Source organism: Schistocerca cancellata, chromosome 4 (genome assembly GCF_023864275.1).
Source record: "Schistocerca cancellata isolate TAMUIC-IGC-003103 chromosome 4, iqSchCanc2.1, whole genome shotgun sequence".
NCBI classification, from domain to species: domain Eukaryota; kingdom Metazoa; phylum Arthropoda; class Insecta; order Orthoptera; family Acrididae; genus Schistocerca; species Schistocerca cancellata.
In genome coordinates this window covers 748,246,638-748,273,496 of record NC_064629.1, presented here as the reverse complement: position 1 = coordinate 748,273,496, position 26,859 = coordinate 748,246,638, and the positions used below count along the sequence as shown (strand labels likewise).

General features: G+C 40.2%; 1 protein-coding gene across 2 annotated transcripts in view; it reads left to right on the top strand.

Annotated features, from left to right (window-relative positions):
• The window catches only part of LOC126184100 (ras-related protein rab7), a 29,182-nt gene extending 5,922 nt beyond the window's left edge, over positions 1-23,260 (top strand). The window contains exons 3-5 of one of the 2 annotated variants that reach the window (XM_049926462.1): positions 4,943-5,161; positions 18,493-18,718; positions 21,597-23,260. In XM_049926462.1, coding sequence (XP_049782419.1) covers positions 4,943-5,161; positions 18,493-18,714 — 441 coding nt within the window. In that variant the 3' untranslated portion in view covers positions 18,715-18,718; positions 21,597-23,260. Of the gene's footprint in view, positions 1-4,942; positions 5,162-18,492; positions 18,719-21,593 lie in introns of both variants that reach the window. The other variant, XM_049926461.1, reaches the window with a different exon arrangement.
• The last annotated feature ends 3,599 nt before the right edge of the window (positions 23,261-26,859 follow it).

Below are 26,859 nucleotides of genomic sequence, written 5' to 3'. Positions count from 1 at the left end.
AATGACACCATTATGTACACTACAGTGTTGCCAGGAAACAGCTACAGATTGCTACTAACCCTGTCTGTCAGATCATTTATGCATACAGAGAATAACAGCTGTTCTATCATGTTTACCTGGGGCACTCAAGACACAAACCTGGTCTCTGAACACTCACTGTCAAGGGCAGTATCCAGGGTTTTATTACTTAAGCCTTACAGCCAGTCACATATCTGGGAACCTATTCCATATGCTTGTGCGTTTTGTTAAATCTGCAGTGAAGTACAGTGTAAAATGCTTTTCAGAAATCTATGAATGTGGAATCAACCTATTGCCCATCATGGTTTGCAGGATAATGTGTGAGAAAAGGGCTAGCTGAGTTTCGCACGAGCGATGCTTTCGAAAACTGTGGTGATCTGTAGACAGTTTTTCCATCTCAAGGAAATATATCATATTCAAACTAAGATATTGGTCTGTAATTTTGTAAGTCCATTCATTTACCAATCGTACAGTCACCTTCACTTTCCTGCCACTTCTGACATTTTGCTGGGTCAGTGATTCAAGATACAGATTCATGATACAGTTCATGTGCATCATTTTCCTGCATTCGTAAGTTTCCATCTTGAGGTTATTAGTATATGGAGAGAATTTCATTTCAAAGTGTAATTTCATTTTGCCACAAAAAAATGGTGCTAGGGTTCAGTGATAAAGAATAGAGCACATATTGGTGTTCCTAGTATTGTTTTGTGATCCACTTTTTTGTTTTATGTGGGTTGGCCAGTAGTTAAGTCCACAATTAAAAATTTTTTTGAGGTAAGGAATCTGCATTTTAAAATTTGACAGATGTATTCTGTGGAACTAAATATGCTTACAGCATCGAATTTTCAGTAGCAATGAATACCAAGGTACAGTTGGTAATTTAAAAATTTAATCTAGGATTCAGAGAAATGGACTTTTTGGTGAACATGAACTTAAAATGGATAGCAGTTTTTGGCTGTTAGTAGGTGCATTACACATTACCATGTGTAGACTGGTGTGTAATTTAATATTGGTTGTAGCATATGCTTCCAGAAATGTCCCTGTGCCTGGAAGAAGTACTGGCATACAGTTACAAGAATTGCTTGCATTTGTTAAATAGCTAAAATTTCATGAAAAGTTAATGTCAAGATATACATAGGGTAACTCCCCAGGAGTGAATGACAGGGATATATTGTTGTAAGTAAAATAACTATTCATCATTTGATGGGAAATGTCTCAAATGTGCATAACACATAGTGACTCATCATTCACTGAATTGATTAAAATTATATTAGCAGTAACACTGTAAATGTTGAGTTTGTTTTATGGGGAAAAAGCCTGGTGTGCTTCAGGGAGTTAAGCTGTTAGTTTTAGCTCAGAAACAATTTAACATGCATGTTACATTGACATTGCTGTAATTCATACTGTCAAGTTTTCTTTTCACATTCAAACCCACCCACATTCCACTCCAACATAGCTAGGGGGAGGAGTGTGCAGTGATGTGATACATATTTGCAGTGTCTGTTTGCCAACCAACAACAGAATTAAACATTGCCTTTCATACATTCATCAGAAATCTCCCAGTCTCCTGTCAGTTGTCCCACAACTGCCACACAAACCCTGCTTCCAAAAGAAAGAATTCTTTTAAAGGGATTGGTTATAGAATATTGAGAAAATAAAGTACTTTGTAAGAACAAGCGCAGCAATGAGAAGTTGAAAACGACATTGAAAGTGACAGAAGAATTAATTGTTAAATGACAAGATCACCTTTGTAATCTTAAATAATAGTGGTAACACTGAAGATGGCCTCAGTGACACTCTTAATCGCATAACCATAAATTGTGGAGGGATTAGATGTTATTTTACAAGTGTGGTGTGACTGCTGCATGAGTGCTGGAATAGAAAACTAAAGATCTGTTTGTCACTCTTAGATTTGGCGATGCTTTGACTGTTTGATAAAGTAAAGCTGTGAATGTGCTTTAAACATAAATTGGCTTCTCGACCTTCCTTCATCCCACTGCTTAAATGTATTGCTCTGACTAGTCTTAGGAAGGGTAGGGTGTACAGCCTCTTTTAGGATTGTTGCTAATTGAAGAAGTGAAGTGTTAAAAGCTGATGTTCATTTTGGGTGGCTTAATGTTAAATGAATATAGTGCCAGGTTGTAGGCACCAAACATACAGAATACACACACTGAATAGTCCACCGCTCATGGTCTCGCGGTAGCGTTCTCGCTTCCCGAGCACGGGGTCCCGGGTTCGATTCCCGGCGGGGTCAGGGATTTTCACCTGCCTCGAGATGACTGGGTGTTTGTGTTGTCCTCATCATTTCATCATCATCCAGGAAAGTGGCGAAATTGGACTGAGCAAAGGTTGGGAACTTGTACGGGCGCTGATAACCACGCAGTTGAGTGCCCCACACACCAATCATCATCATCATCACACACAATGAATGAATAAACTTTCAATAAATTTGAAACACCATATTCTGCTAATAGCATGGAGGGCTTTTTTTGTACTATTCACTCCCTCATTCACCTCTGTTTCTCTGCCCCCAACAATTATTTAGTAGACCTGACCACTTTCTGTTAAGTTTTACTGTCATTAGATAATGCTGTGACTGAAGACTCTTTAAGATACAGTACTGGCTGGTTATAATGAATATGCAGCTGCTCAGAGATCCAGCATGGACTGTAGTTATTGTATGGCAGTCGATCTTTGTAAATACTATGATGCATTAACACGGAACCAAATATGCCAGAAAAATTAGCTGAAATCTTGGCCAACAGGTGCAAATCTGGTGCTGAGAGTGCAAGGAAGGTAAAGCTCTGTATAAAGGAAAGTATGGCCATCCTTTCCCCTGTGTTTGCCACTGTCCACAGTTGAGGATTGGCTGAAACCGTGTCACATGATATTAGTAGCCATTTGGGCCCAAGCATTACATGTGAAGCATAGGAAGTGTTGCTTATCTCCAGAGTTTTAAGTAGAATAATGCCACAGTGCTGTACTTTCGGCTGTTCATTTAGAGGTAAAAGGGAGGAAAACTGTAAAGAATATCTTCCAAAGGGAGAGGTGTAACAAGGAGAATATTGGTCGCAGTGGGAAAGGTTGCAGGAATGACTTAACAATTCATTTAATTTTATTAATTTCTGGTGTTTGGTCTTTCTCCTTTTTATATTTCTGTTACTTAATTTCTAATCCATTTGAACAGCAAAAGAGTCGGAAGAGCTAATAGGATGGTAATTTAATTTAATTACAAAATAAAAATCTTAGAGATAAAACTGCCAGTTTAGCGCACAAAATGAAAAATAGTGATAATGTACAAAGTTATGACTGGTAAAAAATTTGACCTGGTTGACTGTACAGTATGGTTTACTTATATTTACGATGCTCACAATAATAAATTGTGCTTTCTGTTGTACTTTAGTAATCATTCTCCTCATGTCATAGAAAAATTTGCAGACAAAATTTTATGGTATAAATGTGACAAAAATGTAGTGTGCATGATCATATAGGCATGTTTATCAATTCTATTTACTAAGGTACTGCACATATATATTTGAATACAGTGCTTTATTTTGTATAACAAGACACTGGGCAAATTTTTGCAGTACTGAGTGAGTCGATATACAGCTTTAAATTTGCGATGGATTTTTTTCTTGCAGTTGTGTACTAATATTCATTACCTTATGTCGTGCTGACTAATAAGTAGGATAAATTTAACACTAATTATGAAAATAGGTGTTAAACTCCATACTGCAACAAGAACTGTGAAATCTGCTTTCGCTGTTAATAAAGAATATCAGCAGAAACTGTTTCATGCTCGCCACAGCAAATGCTTTTCGACTAGTTTAGCAACAAAAAAATCTCAACAAATTTAAGCTAAATATCAGACATCTTCCATTTGAAGCCACTGATCTGTTTTAGCAGTGTATTAGACAATTGAGTGCACTTCTTTGATGTACACGGCTAAATATGCTACAGAACTCAATGTATCACCAGCAGCACACTGGGCCCAAAATGGTAGCCACTGACAAGTTGGCCGTGCTTTCCCTATACAAAGCTTTAAAGAAAAGTGTATAGAAATGTTTCCATATGTTCCATATTAGGAACACAATGTGGGCAGGAATGGTCAAAATGGTGAGTAGGGCATAATGTTGATTTTATTATTAACTGCCACTTACATAACTTCTTCAATAAGAGCTCCAGAGAAGTTGATGTTATGCTGTGTAGTGACAGATTTGCACCTGTTGACAAAAATTGGAACCAAGTTTTTCCACCATAAATTAGTTTTGCATTACCACATTCGCAATACAATAATTACAGCCCACACTGGACGTCTGTGAATTGCTACATTTTAATTATAACCCCCAATAGTTGGCAAGTAACAATCTTTTAGCCAATGACTGTCGTGTTAAATTTATGTTCAAACTTCATTTTTGCTTCTGATGTCTGGTTCTTTTTGGTGTGTTGCAGCTGGCTTAGCTGAGCCTGTGTAGTCCTGGTTTAATTAAAAGCATACAGTAATTTAAACTTGTGATTAGTAACATTTATATGAATGTAAAGTTGCACAAAAGTAAAAAGTCTTATGCTAAATAGTGAAACATAGTTATGAGTCTGTATGTCAGCTGCTGAGCACTTCGTCCAGGGAGGTATGAATGTTGGGGAAAATATAAAGAATGAGTAAAAAGTTAGATGTCAAAGAAAATTTGTCATTGAATAAAAGGTAGATAAACTTCTGGTACTAAAAGTGGAAGTAATTGCTCCATTTACATACAGTGACATTCATGCTGTGGTTACTATTTAAATGTTCCTTTGAATATAGTAAATTGTCAGGTCATTAAATAAATGTCCACAGATACTAACATCATTAATGGATATACTTCAATGATAAATCTTAAAATTCAACTGAAAGTGTACAGTACTGAAGTGAACTTTTGTGTAATAGATTTGGGACACAGCTGGACAAGAAAGGTTCCAGTCATTGGGTGTTGCTTTTTACCGTGGTGCTGACTGCTGTGTCTTGGTATTTGATGTATCGGCTCCGAATACATTCAAGTCTCTAGAAGGTTGGAGAGATGAATTCCTGATCCAAGCATCACCAAGAGACCCAGAAAATTTTCCATTTGTTGTGCTTGGAAACAAGGTGGATCTTGAGAACCGAGCGGTGAGTGGATAAGTTCCTTAATTTGTATAAGTAAGATTTTTGTTTTCTGATGAAATTATTCTTTAAGTAACAACTGTACATAGAGTAGTATGTGATTTCTTTTTAGTAAGGATCAAGTAGGGAGAAGTTCAGTTGAAGCACTTTTGTATCCTCTCAGATTGAAAAAATGTTGATTCTATAAGGAACATGAGATTGCTGTTCGGAGAAAAGACAAGGACAAATTTTATAGTTTTAATGATTGAGGGTATTGCTTGATTACTGTTTTTGAATGTGCATAATGGACACAGCAGTGGTCTGAAGAGATGGTAAAGCAGGAATTGGGTGGTAAAGGAAGATATCAAATTGTTAGTAGTAGTTGACAGGGTGAAGGTAGGCTGTAGGGTCAGAGTAACAAGATCCCTCAGGCAAATGAGGGCAGAGCCTTTTACTCAGTGGAAGGGGAATGTGAGACCAGGAAAGAAAGCAGCAGCTGTTAAGCAGTGGGAGCGGAAAAAATAAACAGACAACTGTTGATTGAAAGGAAGAAAAAGGTCATTTACAAAACACAGAAAAAGGACAGTGTTTGGGACAGGTGTAAGGTAAGACTAAGATGTGATCTGGACAATTTCCATCTGCACAATTTGGAGAAGTTGGTGCTTCAGGAGGATCCATGGGTAGTGAACTGCCATGCAGCTGTTCAAATAGTATTGGGAGGAAAAGTGATATTCATTTTACAATACACCAATGGAAAATCTTCACTTTAAACATGGATATCATACTGTGTGCTAAAATGTGCCACATATGTGGAGGTGAATGTGAAGAATGGTGTAAAAAAAAAAAAAAACAAAAAACCTGAAGTTGCTTCAAAAATAGAGAAATGTTTGGTTTTAATCAGTTGCAAAAGATGGTATTTAATCCGTATAACTCATATGGAGATCATATCTGTACTGAAGTTTTGTTTGAAAGTTTGATGCATAAACACTTAAGGTTCAGTAATGTGTAATCATTCTTTGCTGAACTGTGCAACTCTGATAATGGTCCACATTAGATTACTTCATAATGTTGGCTCGGAATAAATTTTGTTTAGAACCTTATATTTGCCAAATCGTGATGCTGATCCTGTGATTGAGAAACTAAAATTTCCAACAAATAAATGTAATACCTTCTCAAACCGAAATTCCTTCTTGCAAAGCCTGCATTCTTCACAGCCACGACATGTAGAGTGAAAAATACTCTATCCAGGGAAGCCAAACATGTTGACACACACTGATAGCAAGTAAAATCTCCACCTTTTTAATGTATAAATCCCCCCCCCCCTGCCCAACCATTTTATATTCCTATGACCTTTGTTAAACCATTTCTATCCACAAATACCCTTAGCAGTGTATTCGATAGCATTTGTTGTCCTGAATTGAGCAATAACCTTGACACAGGTGTAAGTTTAATCCACAAATGCACTGGTTAATCTCCACATTGTCCCTGGTTGCAACCCCTGGCTCCATAAGAGAGATTACTTCAGACAGGTGTGAAATCTGCCCCATGCATCTACCCACCCCTTAAAACAACCCACACCTGTCCCATCTCCTTAACTTTCAGCAGCTTCAAGCTTAGAGTACTTAATTTAGGTTTTAGATCACTAATTTTTCTTTCCTTTCCTCCTTTTGTATGTCCTACCTGCACCCACCAGTTTCCTCTGTACAATACAGCCAATGTCTTTTTAAGACAGGTCTTTACATGTATTCTTCTGTTGTGCATACATTTCCTCACACCTCTACATAATTAGCCACAGGAGCAAGATTTTGTTAAGGCTCTGGACTTCGTTCGTGAGGCGTGGTATTGTATTCCCAATAGTCATCCAGATGAAAGATCTTACTGTTTTTCCTGAATAAGTGTGGTTTTTCCTTGGTTTGTTCTTATAGGCAGACCTGTGAATGCTGATCTTGTACTGTCAGCACTTCACTGAACTATTATCTTCATTGCTTCTTATCTGCATCTATGCTGTTATGTAGAATTTGCCCTTTTACTCATTATTTTCGTTGTATATAACCTTAAATAATTTGTGTTTTGGAGTAAATTGTTTTCAGTTTTGTCCTTCAAATAATTCGTGTGGAAGATATGCACATGATGGTGCATGAAACACACACTGATAGGTTGGACAAGTCATACATATCTTGCATAATAACTGCTTGGTTGCTCTTGTAAATGATTTAAAGACTGGTTTTGTAGTTCAGGAGACACATCCTCAGGTTAGATATATTATTAAACTTGAGATATAACATACCTCACATGATGTTATTTCTAAGCCACAAACCAGTAGTTACATTATTTAAAAGAGCAGCTAAGTGATTATTGTTAAAGATGTCTACTTATGGCTGTGGTTGTCCCTCACACAACATAGTGTGGTGTGGCTGCTTATGAGGTGATGTGCTCAGAAATTACAGATCATTTTCTGTAGGTATTGTTAACAAGTGTTGGTTTTTGGTTCCTCAGCCCACTCACACATACACAAAAACTATTGGATTATCATAGGTACATATTAAAACTTACTTCAGGAATATTAGTTTAACATTAAGGATTTCCAGTTTCTATAAAAGGCAGAGGCATCATATTTTTGTTACTGATGACACTGTTGTGTAATAGTGCTTTAGTTAGTGAATTTTTAGATACTGGTACACATTCTTTAAACAGTTTAATTTCCTTCCTTGAAGTATGATCATTGACACACACTTTTCAATTTCACAGTGGTGGTAAATTTTACAGAATTACCCAGTTTTAACATGTAGACTGCCAATAGGTAAAATGGCAGATTTTTGGAAGAGACAGCTGCAATCCTCAGTTGTTTCTCCAGCATTCATTACTCTGTTCTGAGTGAGGAGAGGGTCTGTGGGGATTCTGCACTGGACTACACTGAGACTGTGAAAACACCCTGGGCTTTTGCAGTCTGAAAGGATGTGGAACATGTAGAATGTTTTATTCAGTTTACTTTGTGTTACTGCTGTGTGTAAGCCATTTTTAAGCCCTGAATCTACAGGCCTAAAAATTTTGTCTTACGTGGCGAGGGGGGATATATTTCACACACACACACATATTTTCATATCGGGTATAAAATTATTTTGGTTTTTCGATGAAAGTTCAGGAAGGTGATTTCCTTTGTGTTGTTCGTCAGGTTCTGTCAAATCCATCAACTAACCTGTACCTTCAGTTACAACCTCTTGGAGTGCATGGTCATTCCTGCTGCACAGCAGGATACAGATGTCATTTGCAAAGAGTGCTCGGATGTTAAATTCATGTAAAGAATGAACAAAACTGGTCCAAGTATAGATCCTGGGTGCAAGAACATTGTGGCTGCTCCAGTCTCTAAATAGCAATTTATGTTGGGCGTACTGATTCTGATGTAGCACTAGGAATAATTACTGTGTAATGAATCACATTCCACCATTTTCATTGGACTGTTTTTGTAATTAACATTGCTAGTCAGTAATGTTCTCATTGCATATTGAGGGTTGTTCAGGAAGTAACCTGGTTTAATGCAGGGAGTGTGTTTGGTTTGGTTTGGTTTGGGAGGTGGGTGGGGGAAGGGGGGGGATGGAATTAGAAAGTAACTCATGTACTTAAAGCTGTGATAAGATTGCTTCTCACTTACCTGCACTAGCTGTTCTAAATGAGTATTAAAAGTGAAAATATGGCCCAATGTGAAATACTTTCTGTAATAGTTTGTAGGGGCAAGTATCTGAAAGCTGTTGACATTCATAATGAAATTCGTACTACATACAGGCCAAAAATGATTAGTTATGGTGTTTCCTTAAGTGGAAGGTAAAGTTATTGGTTTTCATACCCAGCAGTCAGGTGTGGCATACCCAGTTCCATCCCTGTGCATCGGGAATCGTGGTCATATTGTTTCATAAACAGTTAAACGTATCAAAAAAAATTTTTTTTTTTGCAAATGATAGCACTCAGAGGCATGTATGTCACTTGATAAATACTTGAAACATTTTTGTTCAGAGATAAGGAAGTAGCTTGTCAGCAGAAGTGAGATGGTCGATGGAACAGGACATGGAAGCACTTAAATAGCTTCATTTGTGTGGCCATATTGTCCATAGTTGATTTAAGATTCCTGGGAGTATTTGTTTTGTCATTAAAACTAAAAGAAAAAGCATGTTTTTCTCACTAGTTGTTTCACTTTATTGAAGTAAAGAATCATCAGTTGGCTGTAATTAAAGATATTTATTATATAGTACATTGTATGACTGTATGGTGTGGGACATGTTGAAAAGAACAGATACCACATATTTGTATAAGTTGATTGGGCTAGCTGGACAATGCATTCACCCTGTTCAGTGCAGATGGGTGAATACGTCTGACCTTCTGTGGGAATCTCGGAGAGCAAACATGTAAGATATGGACAGGGACTGCAGATAGGTGGCACTTAATGGCTATGTGAATCAGCTGTGAAATGTGCTGAGGTAGTCCATGCAGTTGTGGTAATGCTGTGTCCCAGATGGTGCAGTGCTTAATGCACCTGTCTAGTAAGGAGGAGATCTTGGGTTCGAATTGTGGTCCGGTTCACACCTTCACTCATCATTGCTGGTTACATGTAATGTCTCAATGCAGTTGACAGCAGTGATCCCCTCCTTTCATATCCTATCTTTCCTTCTCCACAGTCAATTTGCAGATAGAGATGTTTGTAGTTTGATTTGTTTTCTGAACTCAAAAAGTTAGTTGCCAAATTGTTAGTCGTTACTTTCGTAATTTGCTTTTTGCCTTATTAGGAAATGCCATCTGCTAGCACATCATTGGTTTTGTTCTTCATTAAGATGACACTTGCAGTCTAATTCGTTGCTGCTTTGCAGAACTATATATTTTTTAAGTTTCTTATAGTTGCAGTGATAAAAAGACATACCCTCGGAAATGTCAATAGTGCTCAAGGAAAACCCAAAGACTGCATTTACATACATCCTCTGCTCTTGAGGATCAGTGGAGCTTGAGGAGTTGACTTGTCCATAGCAGTCAAAGGGTTAATTATGAGACAACTTTCTGCAGATTTCCTGGCCTGTTCCTGCCATATTGTGACCAAGCCTGTTTAGTGCTCGTGGTTCCAAAACTGCTTTTCAGTCAGATACTGAGAAAAGAAACTCAAAGGTTTTTGACTACTGGTATTGCATGTTTAGATTAGTTTTTAGCCACTCTGCCTAGTAAATACAAAAGTTGTAGCATTATTTAAAGTAGATCACATTGGAAGTGATTTAAACACTGTGCTCAAGAATGACTTGGTTTCCAATACTTCAAAGAAAACAATAAAGATATTCGTCTCGGGCTGTCTGCAATGTCAGGCAGCAGAATTTCATGCAAAGGTAATTATTCAATAAGAGATGATGAAAGCTTAATTCAGAACTGACTTTCGAGAGAAGTAATATCTACGTATAAATTCATGGTTTTCCAATAAATTTGCTTTAACTGTTCCTGTATTTCAGATGTTATATCCTTGATAGCCCTCATGCGTCCCCCCTGCGGGCCCGGGGATTAGTATAGGCCCGAGGTATTCCTGCATGTCGTAAGAGGCGACTAAAAGGAGTCACACCTTTTGGCCTTTGTGATGATCCCCTGTAGGGTTTGAGCTCCATTTTTCAAAATATTCCTGAAGAGCAAGCCAATTGGGAAAGGGTGCCTTACATGGAGCATCATGTCCATCGTGCATTAAGATCTGTAGCCTACTTTCTTGTGGGATTGCAGTCCCGCTCATTCTCCATCTCATGAGCAAAGACACCTTCCTGGGTGCGTTTTCCTCCACCTACTACGCAGTGTCATTTTCTGCACTGATGAGGACCATGGAATTCCTTGCACCTCATATCCACCATGGTAGTCAGTCCATTGTGTTGGGGCCATCATGTACCCTGTTGGTTGTAGCCCCCCCTCCCCCCCCCCCCCCCCCCCCGACTGCAAAGGGATCACTCTGCAGCCCCCCCCCCCCCCCCCCGCCCCCCAGACTACAAAGGGATCACTCTGCTGATGCCTGCGCTATTAACTCCCTATGTCTGCCAAGGAGTAGATGCCCATCACCCTGGGGCAATGGCCATCCTGCCAGGTGGCCTTTGCTACGGCTGGATGGTGCCCTTGGGGAGGCCCCCTGGTCGGAGTGGGTGGCATCAGGGTGGATGGCGTGTGATGAAGCGTACAATGTCATCACTTGCTGGTGATCAAACACCAGCAGTCTCAGTGTTGTCTCAGTACAATGCAAGGAAGTATAATCCTAAATCGTTTCCCTCCTTGGCCATACCACGGGAGGAACGCCAGGCTAAGGATGGCAGCGAACCTTATATGTAGGAGAGCTGATGGGGACTCCTATGTCTTGATGAAGCATCATTTTTTTGTTGAGCATTTAGAGGAAAAGTTTGGGGAGGTAAGAGGGCTTGTCCAAAATGCAGTCAGGGTCAGTCTTGATAAAAATGGCATACTCTGCTCACTCATGGGCATAACATGATTGTGACAAACTGGAGATGTTTCCATTAGCATCATGCCTCATAAGAGCTTAAATATGGTCCAGGGTACTATATTCCACAGGGACCTTCTTTTGCAGTCTGATGACGAACTCTGCACCGACTTAGTGACAAGTTCATTTCATCTGGCTCATCCATCAGGGTCAGAGAGATAATCAGGTTGCCACTGGTGCCGTCATCTTGGCCTTAGAGCGTGACACATGGGCCGAGAAGGTCAAGGTGATGGTCTACCGCTGTGATGTCAAACCATATATCCCTCCCCCAATGTGGTGCTATAAGTGCAAGTGCTGGAAGTTCGGCCATGTCATCCGCTGTATTTCCAGCATCACATGTCGATACTGTGGTCGTCCATCTCATCCCAATACTCCATGTGCCCTGCCTCCCATCTGTCAACTGCAGAGAGCATCATTCCCCTTGCTCACTAGATGGCAGGATTTTACAGCGAGAAAGGAAAATCATGGAGTAAAAGACCCTGGACTGACTGACCTACACTGAAGCCAAGAGGAAATTTGAGCACCTACATCCTGTAGCTGTGACCGCATATGCCGCCACTACTTGAACAGTTGTAGCCTCATCAATCAGGTCTGCGAGTTCCAGTCAGCTCTGAGCCGAAAGACTACACCTGCCCTCTTGATGGTGGAGGGCACTTACCTTGTGAGCACTGTGTCCCACCCCCCCCCCCCCCCCCCTCCCCAACCATCGGGGACACCATACCCCACTTGTCAGCTGGAGAAGCGGAAGTGTTCTTGGGCTCCTATCACTAGGAAGGGGTCCGTTGGGTTACTGCCTTTCCAGGTTTCTGCTAGTGGGAAAGATGACACGCGCTAGTGGCTGAAGTGCCCAAAACCAGCTGGTCATAGGGCTTAAGGATCATTCAGTCCCAGAGACTGAATCAGTGAAGCCCTCCCAGCCAGAGAAACCAAAGGATCAGAGAGAAATCTAGAGATAAGACCCCTGCCCCCCCCCCCCCAAGACCAAGGTAATTTTGGTGGCACCCACACCACTGCTGCCTAAAAGCTCAGAGTCTGAGGATGAGGTGAAGATTCTGGCATCTGCCGAGGTCCTATATCTCACCAGACCTTTGGACACAGTGGATGTAGCCTGTTCAGGAAATATGTGGCAACAGGTGACTCTGAGGTGTAGACTACCTCATAGTTTCATGCCATCAGTCTCAAGATCGCCTCATCCTCCAGTGGAATTGCGGCAGATTTTTTCCACCACCTGGTTGAGCTACGGGAACTTGTAAGCTTTACACCTGCTATCTGTGTTGCCGTCCAGGACACCTGGTTCCTGGCAATGCGGACCCCTGCCCTTCACAGCTACAAGTGATATTACAGTAACAGTAGCAAATATAACGGTGTGAAGTGGAGTTCACATGTATATCCTGAACTGTGTCCCCTTCAAATTCCTCTTGGAGCTGTGGATGTCAGGATACAGACGACACAGGAAATAATTGTCTGCAGCGTTTAACTCCCTCCAGATGGTGTGGCACCCCTCAACGTATTGGCTGCACTGATTCATTAACTCCCTAAACCTTCCTACTTTTGGGAGATTTTAACCCCCATAACATCTTGTGGGTAGTACCATGCTTACTGGCTGTGGCAGAGTTGTTGAAAATTTACTGTCCCAAAGCGACCTCTGCCTCTTAAATACTGGGGCTGCCACACATTTGTTTGGCTCATGGTACTTACTCAGCCATTGATTTATGAATTTGCAGCCCAGGCCTCCACCCCCCCCCCCCCCCCCCCCCCCATCTATCCACTAGAGCACATGGCGACCTGTGTGGTAGTGACCACTTCCCCATCTTCCTGTCACTCTCCTAGCATCACGCCCAGATACACCTACCCAGATGGGCTTTAAACTAGGCAGGCTGTGTAGCCTTCACCTCTGCTGTCACCATTGAATGTCCCCCACGTGGTGCCATTGATGTTGTGATTGAGCAGGTCACTACAATGATGATTTCTGTGGTGGAAAACATGATCCCTTGTTCTGTTGGGTGCCCCCAGCCAGACAGTACATTGGTGGTCGCCAGAAGTCACTGAGGCAATTAAGTGTTGGCGAGCTCTCCAGTGACATAAGTGGCATCCTTCCCTACAGCTCCTAATAGCCTTTAAGCGGTTCCGTATGGATTGCCTCCCAGCTGATGTATCAGGCTCCCTTTTCGTGGAAGATTTTACCATCTATTGCAGCGTGCAGCGTACATGTTTCCTGGAGTGCTGTCTTCAGCGTTCTCTTGACCGTCTTTACTCCCGGAGTGTCGCCAATGGCTTCAGTTTTTCTGCCAAGAAGATGGTCTGTATTAACTTTTGGCGCTACAAAGAGTTTCTCCCACCGTCCTTACGACTCGGTCCCGTTGCTCTCCCATTCGTGGAGACAACAAAATTTTTAAGTCTTACATTTGACAGGAAACTTAGCTGGTCTCCACATGTCATTTGGCTGCCTGTTGTACCCGTTCTCTAAATGTCCTCAGTGTTCTCAGTGGTATGTCGTGGGGAGTGGATCGAACCGTCCTACTTAGTCTATGTCGGTCGATCGTCCGCTCCAAGCTGGATTATGGGAGCTTTGTATACTCCTCTGCGCAGCCATCCATCTTACGCCGCCTCAACTCCATACAACATCGGGGTTTATGTCTTGCGATCGGAGCGTTTTATACTAGTCCCGTCGAGAGTCTTCATGCTGACGCTGGTGAATTGCCAATCACCTACTGGCGCGATATACTGCTTTGTCGGTGTGCCTGTCGGCTACTGTCAGTGCCCGACCACTCGTCTTATTGTTCCTTTTTTTGACGACTCTCTCGACCGTCAATACGGGTTGTATGTCTCTGCCCTGCTACCCCCTGGAGTTTGCTTTCGTCGCCTCCTTCAACACCTTAATTTTTCACTCCCTGCAACCTTTCGAGTGGGCGAGAGCCACACGCCACCTTGGCTCCAGGCTCAGGTTCGCGTTCACCTTGACCTCAGCTCGCTCCCAAAGGAGGTTACCCCCGGTTCGGTCTACCACTCCCGTTTTGTCGAACTTCGTTCGAAGTTCATTAATATGACCTTCATTTATACAGATGGCTCTAAGACCAATGACGGGGTTGGGTGTTCTTTTATTGTCGAGGCACAAAGTTTCAAATACCGGCTCCATGGCCATTGTTCGGTCTTCACAGCTGAGCTCTTTGCCCTCTACCAGGCTGTTCTTTACATCTGCCACCACCGACATTCTGCTTATGTCGTCTGCTCCGATTCCCTGAGCGCACTCCAGAGCCTCAGTGATCCGTATCTGGTTCACCCTTTCGTGCACCGGATCCAACGCTCTCTTCAGCAGCTGGTGGACGACGGTTCTCCGGTTAGCTTTATGTGGGTTCCTGGCCATGTCGGTATCCCTGGGAACGAAGCTGCAGATGCCGCGGCGAAGGCTGCGGTCCTCCAGCCTCGGACAGCTTCTTGTTGTGTCCCTTCGTCAGATTGTAGCAGGGTCATTTGTCGGCGCATTTTATCGCTGTGGCATGCCGATTGGGCTGCACTTACGGACAACAAGCTTCGGGCCTTGAAACCTCTTCCCGCAGCTTGGACGTCCTCCTCCCGCCCTTCTCGGCGGGAGGAGGTTGTTTTGGCCTGGTTACGAATTGGACACTGCCGGTTCAGCCATCGCCATCTGCTGCCGGCTGCGCCGGTGCTGTTCTGCCCATGTGGGCAATTGCTGACGGTCTGCCACATTTTAACGTCCTGTCCGGATTTTAACACACTGCGTCTTGATCTTGGCCTGCCATGTAGTCTAGATGCCATTTTAGCGGATGACCCACGAGCAGCTGCTCGCGTTCTTCGTTTTATCAACTTGAACAACCTCTCTAAGGACATTTGATTCTGCTGTTTTTTTTAATCCTATGCCTGTCAGTCTGTCTTTTATCGTGTTTTCCCTTTTAGTTGCTGTTTTAAACTTGTGCCTCGCGGTGCATTCCTAACGTAGTCTGGGCGCTAATGACCATTGAAGTTGTGTGCCCTAAAACCACAAAAAAAAAAGCGGCTCTGTGACTGTATTCTCCTGCTTATATAACGACGGAAACAGGAGTATTGGGAGAGGTACGTATCAACCATTGGGTGCCATAGGTTACCTTCCAAAGTCTGGACGATGATCAGACGTCTCCTAGGGTACCAGACCCCAACAGGTGTCCTTGGCATTAACATCAGTGACGTGCTCTCTACCAACACAAATGCGATTGCCAAGCACTTCGCCGAGCACTATGCTTGAGCCTCTGTGTCGGAGAACTTCCCCACAGCCTTTTGCACCCTCAAACAGCAGATGGAAAGTCCTCTTCTTCACTACAGGCCACAGTGAACCATATAATGACCCATTTACAGAGTGGGAGCTCCTCAGTGCCCTTGCACATTGCCCTGACACAGCTCCTGGGCCAAATGGGATCCACAGTCATATGATTAAACATCTTTCGTCTGACTACACGCGACCTCTCCTAGTTATCTTTAACCGGATCTGGTGCGATAGTGTCTTTCCATCGAAATGGTGGGTGAGCACCATCATTCTGGTGCTAAAACCCGGTAAAAATCCACGTGATGTGGATATCGGTCCATCAGTCACCGTTATCTGTAAGTTGCTGAAACGGATGGTGTGTCGGCAGTTGGTTTGGGTCCTGGAGTCATGTGGCCTACTAGCTCCATGTCAGGGCGGCTTCTGCCACGGTCACCATGTAGTGTCTAGTTTGCCATCCGAACAGCCTTTTTCCAGACGCCAGCACCTGGTTGCTGTCTTTTTTGACTTGACATATGACCTGGTAACATCATACCCTTGCTACATTGAGTTGGGTCTCTGGGGGCCTGCTCCCAATTTTTATCCAAAACTTCCTGTCTCTCCATACTTCCTGTGTCGGAGTTGGTGCCTCTCAAGTTGTTCACACCGACAACTGGATGGCTGATTGTAATGTTGGCTTCGCATATGTCCACAGAGCCCATATTGAACAGCATTCCTTGCTCGCTGGCTGCAATGTATCCACTGCAGAGCTTATGACTGTATCTCATGCACTTCAGTACATCTGTCCCTGTTCTGGTGAGTCATTTCTTCTCTGTTAAGACTCCCTGAGCAGATTACAAGCTCTCGACTAGTGCTACCATCGCCATCCTTTGGTAGTGAACATCCAGGATTCAATCTCTGCCCTGGAACAGTCCAGTCGTTCAGTGGTGTTTGTGTTTACCAAAGGACATGACTGAATCCCAGGCAACGAACTTGCTGACAGGCTGGCCAAACAGGTTACGCAGAAACCGATTCTGGAGATGGGCATCTCTGAAACAGACCTGTTTTCTTTCGTACGCCGCACGGCTTTTTGGTTTTGGGAGCTGGAGTGGTATAACAATATGCACAATGAACTGTGTGTCATTAAGGAGACTGCGAATGTGTGGAAGTCTTCCCTGCGGACTTTCTGCAGGGAATCAGTTGTCCTCTGACTCTGCATTGGCCATATGTGGCTCAGACATGGTTACCTCCTCCATCATGAGGACCCACCTCAGTGTCGTAGTGGCTTCCAAATGACAGTCATCCACCTCTTGCTGGATTGGTCACTCACCTGCGCTGTGACGAACTTTTAATTTCCCTAGCAACCTACCTTTGGTGTTTGGAGACAATGTCTCCAACAGCAGCTTTAGTACAAAGTTTTATTCGTGAGGGTGGGTTTTATCATTTGATCAGAGTTTCAGTGCATGAACTTAGTCCGTTTGTGTCCTCTACCCTAGGGCTTTTAGGGAGGTGGTTTTAATGTGTTGGTGTGGTTGGCTTCTCCTTTTTTATTCTCATTGTCAGCCAACCATGGTCATTTGCTTTCTTGTTTTTAATCTCCTCTCCCTGTTTATTGCATCTCTGGTTTTCTTGTCCTGTTTTGTTCAGTGCAGTGTTTGTTGTCCTTTTGTCATTCTTCCGGTTTTTCCTTTCTCCTGTTATTGTGCCGTACGTCTACTGTTTTCTTCTTTTCTTTGGGTAATTGTTTTACTGGGAAGAAGGGACCAAATGACCTCGCAGTTTGGTCTCTTTCCCCCCCCCCCTCTTTTCAAACCAACCAACCAACCAACCAACCAACCAACATACTTGAAGAGTAAAGATCTACAAAAAAAAATTGTTTTTGAGCTGGAAAAGATATGAAAACGATCTAGTAAGAGCCATATGGCTTAATGAGCAACTTCTAGCCAAAGAATATACATCGCATACTGAAATTATTGTGAAAGAGGTTAAATGGTTATCAGATAAGGGAATGTTGTGTGAATAGGATATGCACCAGTGTAATAAATGATACAGAAAGTGCAGTTGGATATGTCAACTAAAGCTGATGGATTGTGTTCATGAATGCATGTGTCTGTGGACTGGATGCAAATGGAATTGGAACTAGATAATAGCTGTAGAACATTTGCAATTGGATTTACAGTGCTTAATGAAAAGAATACTCCTGACGATGTTAACTGTTAACATGAAGTACTGTGTTTTCCACACAGTGCCAATGCTGTTCCATCTGCCGGAGACTGGTATTTGTGGGATTTTCTTGTGTAAAATATCACTAGGCATACAGTGTTTAATTAATGTGATCTGGAAGTTTTATGGGAACAGGAGGTGCTTCTAAAAATGTAAATTATTTTAAAATTAGTGAAATAACTTTAAATTTTCACTCAGCTTTAATTTATAAACAAAAGCAACTCTTGATGGCCTAGGGCTGACAACTAGTGGTCTTGGCATTTGTAGACAAGAAAGAATTAATAATTTACTTTTATTACAGTTATTTTATAGTAGTTTTATGTTGGTAATAGAGCAGTTTCAGATGTTACTTTATTCCATTATCATGTGTAAAGTTTTTTGTCAGACTTAAAAATTTTCTTTCCATAGGTTTCAGTGAAACGTGCCAGCCAGTGGTGTCAGAGTAAGAACAATATCCCATACTTCGAAACGTCGGCTAAAGAAGCCATCAATGTGGAGCAGGCATTCCAGACCATCGCAAAGAATGCATTGGCGCAGGAGAGTGAAGTTGAGCTCTATAGTGAATTCCCTGATCAGATAAAGCTTACCGGAGAACAAAAAGGAGCACGCCCTGATGCCTGTGCATGTTAAGATGGTAAATAGTAATTTCATATTTCTCTCTCTCTCTCTCTCTCTCTCTCTCTCTCTCTCTCTCTCTCTCTCTCTCTCTCATTGTGGGTATGAAACTTGTTTCATTATTATTCCCTAGCTTGTTTCCTGGGTATGGTGTAAGTGACCTCGTAGATCACTTGTTCCTGAATGCCTTCCCACTCTAATCCTCACTCCTCTGTCTAATTTCACTGTGCCTGTCCAGCAGATTGTGGGTCTTTTGTGTGGTCTTTTGCCTTTGACATTATCAGTTAGGTTCATAGTTCTTAAGAATCTCATGTGCCACTTGAATTCTGCTTTAGTAGATCTTCAGTGGGCTATACCTCTTTAAGCCATGAGTGAGAATTGGCACAAAAGTATGTGTTGGACATGGTAAGTATTGATTTTGTGATACTTTGTGGTCTCAGAGTTTCTGACTATTATAAAAATACCCTCTGTGCCCTGTTGAGTATTTCCTATTAATGGTGTAATTGGCTGATGTTGGTCTTCAGAGATACTTCAAACAGGGAAACTGATTATAATGTTATCCCTTCCAAGTAAGTGTTTCAGCTTGTTCTGTCCATGTGAATGATTGTGAAGTCTTGGTGTTTACATTCAGTCCAAATATTTTAAACATACTGTTCCATTCTGTTAGCTTTTTCTACACCAGTGTTCAGTAAAAATCTTAGTGAGGAACCATATTTACATTTCATTGTTCAGTCTGTTTGTGTGGTGGAGAGGCAATGGAGTGGTGGTGGATTTAGGCAATGTATGCATACCTAATTCCTGAGATTAGTGCAGGCAATCAAGTTTTTTAATGTTTTTTATGTTTAGGGCTGGCCTGGGTTTGTGAGTTCTAAGAAAGTTGAGGACTTCATGTTTTAGACATACATATTTGATGACCTGTTGTAAACATCCACTAATGTCTGTGCCTCTCTCATTTGACCTTGGAGCAAGTGCTTAAGTTATGGGGAGGTATGACTGCTGGTTCTGCCTCAACTTTTCACTTAGTTATTTGGCAGTCCCACAGGGGCAATGTATGTTGTTTCCATGTGTGGTTTCATTATTTTATTAATGTCAACCTGCAACAGGAATACATATGTTGAAATTGTGTGATAATAGTAACAATGGATGTGGCTATTACAGTCTATGTACTAGAGTATTTGCTGTTGGTCATAAAGAAAAGGGGATATTAAGACAGTGTGAAAACAGTTGAAACTAAGATATATTAATGCTACTGCCTTGCCAAACAATAGACTTCTAAAGCCGAAGAGAGGAGTAACAATGATATGGAGTCTTCCACAAGCTGCACATCATCTTCGTACCACTCTGCTCTTTATGCCTTGCCAAAGCAAAATTAGTTGTAAGAGGCTTCTGCCTATTCTGTGTGTGCATCATTGTGCTTTTTTGTACTACACTGGTGCTAATCTTCACACAAGGAGAAGATAATGAGCGGTGTTTCAGCATATAGTTTTCCACTAATCTCCCTCTATAACATGGCTGGTAAGTGAGTGATGTAATAGGTTACATAATTTGTGATGTGACTGTGTAATGTGAGTGCTGCTAATAGATTGCAGATTTTTACATTGAAATTAGTTGTGCATAAATAATGATGTATTAAAGTAATAATATTTCTTGCGTAGTGTAAAATTAAATAAAAAACAGTGTACTCCAGTTCATTCGTGTGCTGATTATCTGGTTTGTGGATTATTCGTGCATAAAAACCATATACGTTGCACACACATGGGGACTGGCAGTGTGATTTGGTGGCTGCTAAGGGCAGCAGCAGACACTTAGCTATATAGGCAGTGGGAGAAGATTGTCCCAAGCTGCACCTGAGGGCATGCAGATCTTGGCTGGTGACACTGCCACTACTACCTGCCCAGTAGACATTGTCTTACATAGATTTGAAAAATACCTAGATTATTCATGTTCCTTGGTTACTCATGCATCTTCTCCCCACATTACCTGAAATAGTTGGGAGTACGTTGTGCTTTATTTCCAAATAGAGTAACTTCTATTTTCAACAGTACCTGAAAATTCTAGGAAAGAGTATAGCACTCTAACACCTGCTTATCTTAGACACATTAGATGAATCACTTGACGCAGGCATGCACAAATGGTGATGAAGTGGAGTGGGTCTGGGAGGGGGTGACAAAACAAAGAAGTGGAGACTGGAGAAGGGGGTGTGGATGCAGGATGAAGTTATTTCTGGGACAGGGAGGAGGCTGATGTGGGGCAGGGGCTAAAGGCTGGAAGAATTATGGTAATGAGGGATGGGTTGTGAGGATAGCTGTCAGCTACGTATATCGGAACAACTGGTGTTACTTAAATTTTTGCAGGGTTTCCCATTATCATATTTACATGTCAATTTTCACAAATCAACATTTTGCCAGAGCTAGCAGGGAAACATGCTAAATGTGGGAGTAAGAAAATCGTTGTGAAATTGTTGTAATGTGTAGGGATGAAATGATACTACACAATAGTGCAATTTAACATTCATAAAAATAGAAAAAACATTTCTGCCATCAGCTGTACAGCTTTTTTCAATTATTGAACAGCTGTAGACACACATATGAAAGACACTAATATATATGTGTTACCCAGCAACTATGCTAGTTCATATTGATTGGAGCTCGTGTCTGCCTGGGAAAAAGTGGAAGTTATTAGTGTGTGAAAAATTGCAATGAATTATGGTTGCCCAGTAAGTACACTAACATGAATTAGTGGAATTTGTCAATGGGCTCTCTTTCATTCTTTCCTGTTTGCTATATTTCATATCGAGCATCTCTGTCAAATTATTGGGTCCAATGTATATGTATGCATATGTGAAAACCAAAACATATTTACAGTGGAATTTTCATAAATGTGTTCTTCTTTAGCAGGAGCAATCACAGACCATCCGTAATTTCAAAAGATGAGAGGCAGTGGATGAAGGGCAGCGTCTTGTATTAATGTATGTGACACAAATAATTGTTACTGATGTAACTTTCAGAATTTGTTGTATATGTTGTTTCCATTCATGTTAAATTGCCTCTTGTAGGCAGTGTATGTGTAGATCACTCTATTTAATCTGGTCTGTTCTTGCACGGACATTAAAAATCGATGTGTAAAATTCTACAGTCACTGTCAGTGGAAGTAAACTGTCAAAAAAATCCTTCATATTCATTCTCTATTGTTAAATACATATTTATGTTCTGATGAGGATGGGTATGGAGAAATAAACTGTCAACTTGTGTATGTTAAATGTATCCCAGAGCTTAACAGTAGAAATTTCCTTTCTTGAAATTTATCAAGAGTTTTCTGTGAAATGGTCTATATTGTGGAATGAAAGATAACAAGTCATAAGTTTGCATGATGATGCATAAGATTGTGAAACATATATTACCCTTTAAGACATCTATAGCAAGTTATTTATAAAGCGTAACATCTGACCACTTCCTGCTGTAGACATTGGACTTATGCTGTTATAGACTAGACATTTGTTATTGATATACTGGTACACTTCTGTACACCAGTAATACAGAGATGTTAGGTATTGACTTATTTAAAGCTTAGAAGTGTATTATCAACCAATGCCAAATCTCATATATATACATATAACTATATATTATTATGTTGGCTGTGTGTTTTGTATCTTATTGTTAAATTTAAGGGATTTGTCATTTTTAGGCAGCCGTGTAAAAAAAAAACTGTATGGAAGACAGGGCATTGTGTGATGATTGTTTTAAGTGAAATTTATGTATTCTTAAGATTTACACAATTCTGCAAAAGCATCACAATTTACCTCTTGTATCTTAAAATGTTAATGTTCATAATTATTGACTGAAAATCTTTTTAAATTTCATAAATTCATTTAAAATTGTGTAACCTTTTTATTAACTTTATTTTTGAAACTTGTTTGATAAATTGTTGTAAATGTGAAGCTACTGCAGTATGACAATTATGTTGTGAACTTCTGAGTATAGGATTTAGAAATGAGTTTGTCAACTGTATTAATTCATTAATTATATAAAACTATTTTTGTAAAAAGTCATTGGCTTTAATATCTAAAAAATTTGAAAGTTTGTCAAACCTGACCCCAGATTCCATCTGTCTGCTAAGTGAGTAAAACTGCAGTGTTATCAGGTATGGCCATAGTGTTTTTTTACCATCACATGTACAGAAAAGAGCAAGTAATTTTATAGGCTGTGGCAAATTCTTAATGTGTTAGGAAATAAAAGTTCATTTCGTCCCAAGTCAACTTTTTTAGTAGTATCATGTTTATAGGTTTATTACAGTTCCTACAAAAGATGCTAGTATGTAAGCTGGGATGTATTACAGAGAAAACTGAGATTTGTTTTGGATTAAGTCGGAGATAAATTTTCTGAAAATATCTGTAACAGGTTCGCTTAATTTTAAGATTTTATAGGAGCCTAACATGTCTGGATGGTTTACATCTCTGTTTGCAGAACCAGTTTTTGAAATGTTTTATGTCTAGAAGTCATATCTTCTCGTAGAATAAGATGATGTAATTTTTTTGTAATTAGCAATAAATGTTTTGAGCCTTGCTGCGTTGTTAAAGCGCTTTCATTTCTTAAGCAGCTACAGTATGCAATGGTGAAAATTTCCCCTGTGTTTTTGTTTATTGTTAAACTGAGTGGTGGATTTGCTGTATTAGTGAGTGCTGAGCTCACATTGTAATAGTTACATTGAAAGGGAAAATTTTCTATTTGATGGGAGCTGGAACCTATATTGCAGTTAAGGTTTTCTACTCAAGGTCTTGAGCTTGGTGTTTCGATAATCATTTGCTAATGTACTGAGAAATTGACATTTTACTTGCAAAAGTTTTTAAAATGCAGTTGGATGGTCAATGTCACAAAGGAGTGCAACATTCCAGTCCCTCAAATTGTGGTTTAGTTTTAAAACAACTATTTAAAGGCAACTGAGGAAAATACGGTGGTTCGTTTTTTGAGATGATGATGGTGCCAGGTATTTCAATTATTCTGGTGTTCATGGGATTTTAAATTACCTTGGTACATTTATGAGAAACTGTAATTATTTGCATTCCATAACTGGAGATGACTGTAACCAGCCAGAGCACACAGATACATTTGTGTTAAGTCTCTGGCTAAATAAAACTGAACGCATTTAAATAAGTAGGCAGGCATAACATACTAGAAAAGTGACACATTAGAGGATGCTGCTGCTTGATTGTGGGAGTGCATATGAAAGTGTGCCAATTGAGGTATATTGAACATTTAGAGTAGGTCGTAACTGATGATTACAGGTGTGTTGAACTATCAAGTGATGCGCACAAGAACAAAATGAATTGAGCACCTTCAAAATTCTCATAACTTTCTTACATAATTTTAGCAACCTGTTTCCATTTTATAATTCCTGTGATACTATGTCAGAAAGTGAAGATGCTAAAATATGCACTGCTCTTAGCTGTTCTAAAGTTCCTTTAAGGTGTTAGTGGTACTTTCAGGTTTTGCCATGATTGCTTTTCAGTGCTTCATTTTATGATTTGCATTTCTTATTAATATTAATACTGAATAAAGTATCAAACTACATTTTGACGGTATGCATTTATATCTGTTTTCACGATTAAAGTGTCAATTTCGTAGTGTACTATTTACAATAGTTTGTTTGGAGGGAGATGTTTAACAGCTTAAACCAGTCAATTTGACTGAAGACAACGCCCTGTTTGTAGCATATTTTCTTCGTGGCAAAGAAATGTCTTGAAAAATTTAATTATGTGAATATGCAAATTAATTTGAAGCCTGACATGAGAATTGTGTGCCTATTGTTAAAAGGCGTAAACTAGGTGCTAAGGTAAGAAATGTTTTTATATTTCTTTGATAAAAATTGGTGACTGTTTGTTAGACTTGTGAAAATGGCTACAGTGTATTTAAGTCGGGTTTGTTGTGCACTGTGTATGTTTACCCTCTGGTCAGACAGCAGGTTGTATATATTTTACACCTGTGAGCTTTTATCTGACAAGGGACCAGAAGGACTGCTCTTTTTCTGATTTTTTTCTTAGTGTATGTTTATAGGATTTCAAAGTCTGTACCCAGATATCAATTTCCTAAAGCAATTAGGCACATGGTAAAAAAAAAGGAAAATTTGAAAAAGTTGCCTCAAAATAGAGAATCTTAGCAGCTGTTTGGTAGGTGCCTGTAGCTGAATGCGCTTAGTGTCAAAGGATGATGATGGAACAGTCCTCCTTCCAAATCCACCTAAATCTTTTTGCATTTATTTAAATTATGTACCACTTGTCAAGTGGAAATTACAAAGAAATATTTACTCATAATTTTCTAATGAAAATAGGTTTATTTTCAATTAAGGGTCATATGAAATGAATTTAAATTTGATACGTGAAATGATGTACAAGTGAAATTCATTGTGGAGTATTACTAATTGTAGGTCCTTTCATATGCCTGTATCAGATTTTGTTTCATATGACACATTATTTATAATATATTTTCATTATGATTCAATGTTTCTTTATTCTAATTTCCACTTGATATAGAATTTAAACAAAAGTAAAAAGAAAATGTTAAAAAGGCATTCTAAATGTAGATCCTTAAATTTCCAGTCTTAGAACAAACCCATTCAGCTACAAAAAGCTGATAAATATTTTGCAGTTAAGAGGTTGGAAATATTCATTTTTAGAGGGAACTTTGAGTTTTTCTTTTTTAAAATTGTCACTGTGCTTTAGGAAATAAATCTGTGCCCAGATTTCCAGTTTGATAAATGTACGTAAGGAAAATCGAAATGGGCTGGTCCATAACGCCCACTTGTCAGATTGTAAAGAATGACTAGATTTAAGAATGAATTGCTGAACGTGACATCTACCAGAAGTACCAGGTACTTCATGGCCCGATGTCACAAACTGCAATGAGAAACCTCAGGATTTAAAACGGTGAACTTTGAAGGGGAGGGGGGAGGAATCTGAATGAATGGTTATTACCATATTGTTTGTAACTATGGTCTAGAACTACTCGAACGACCCCGTCAATTTCATGCGATTGTGTTGGGCCATGTAAGATAGATTCATTTTGTGTCAGTGTCAACTGTTGATAAAACAGGAAATTCTGGGTCTTCTTGCATAAGCCCATTACTCCATTTCTCAAACGCACATTGCAGTTCCCAGTCAAATGGAAGTGATGGCTGTTACACTGAAGGCTTGTTTCCACAGAATTTATTATCAAAAAATTCAAAGTCCAGGTTGGAATATCAGTTGTGGAAAGGATACATTGGTATAATCTGTAAAAATGACACATTCAGTTGCGGTCGGGCACAATGAAGACTGATGCACATTAAGCTTTTGGCAAAAGCCTTCATTAGAAGAGAGAAATGCATACACGTGTGCATTCACACAAGCAAGCACACCTCACTTGCATGAATGAATGTGTATTCATATTTTCTGGTGGATGTTTTAACTGAAGGCCTAATGTGTATCAGTCTTCTTCTTGTGCTTGTCTGCAACTGTGTGTCATCTTTATGGTGAGTAGCCATCTATCCTTCCAATAATTTGTGTAAGTTTGTTCACAGAATAGAGTACTTCATGTAAGAGGTTAAAGTGTGCCTCAGTTGAAATGTCCTCTCCAAGAAGAGTTTGATGATGTACTGGGGAAAAATGTCTGAATAATCATACTTGATGCCTGTTAAACATCACAGTTGATTAGTGATAAATGAGATGGCTGTTATGACTTGGAACCCTTCTCGGCACATGTTAAGTGTGGATAATGATGGTAATGTAAACCAAGCAGCAATAAGATATCAAATATGGATCAGACTTTTAGAAGTGTTGCCGTAATGAAATAAGAGGGAAATGAGAGTACACGTGTTAAAGCTTTAGTACTTACTGCAGGAAAGCTGTGTATAGATTGCTCAAATGCAGTTGTTTCATCTAATATTGCCAGATCAAAAATTTGAATGTGTAAAATGATATTCAGTGTCGGTATCAATGAAGTGGAGTGTGAACTACCAACAGTGAAATGCATGAAGTAATGTGGACTGTTTCATTCACACACTACCCATGTGTATAATGCTCATTCAGGAAATTTAACAGCTTGCTAACTACGTAATGCTGTTCTCACAAATCACGCCACTGGAAGATGACTTCTCATATTAGAATAACACAGCACACAAAGAACCTGA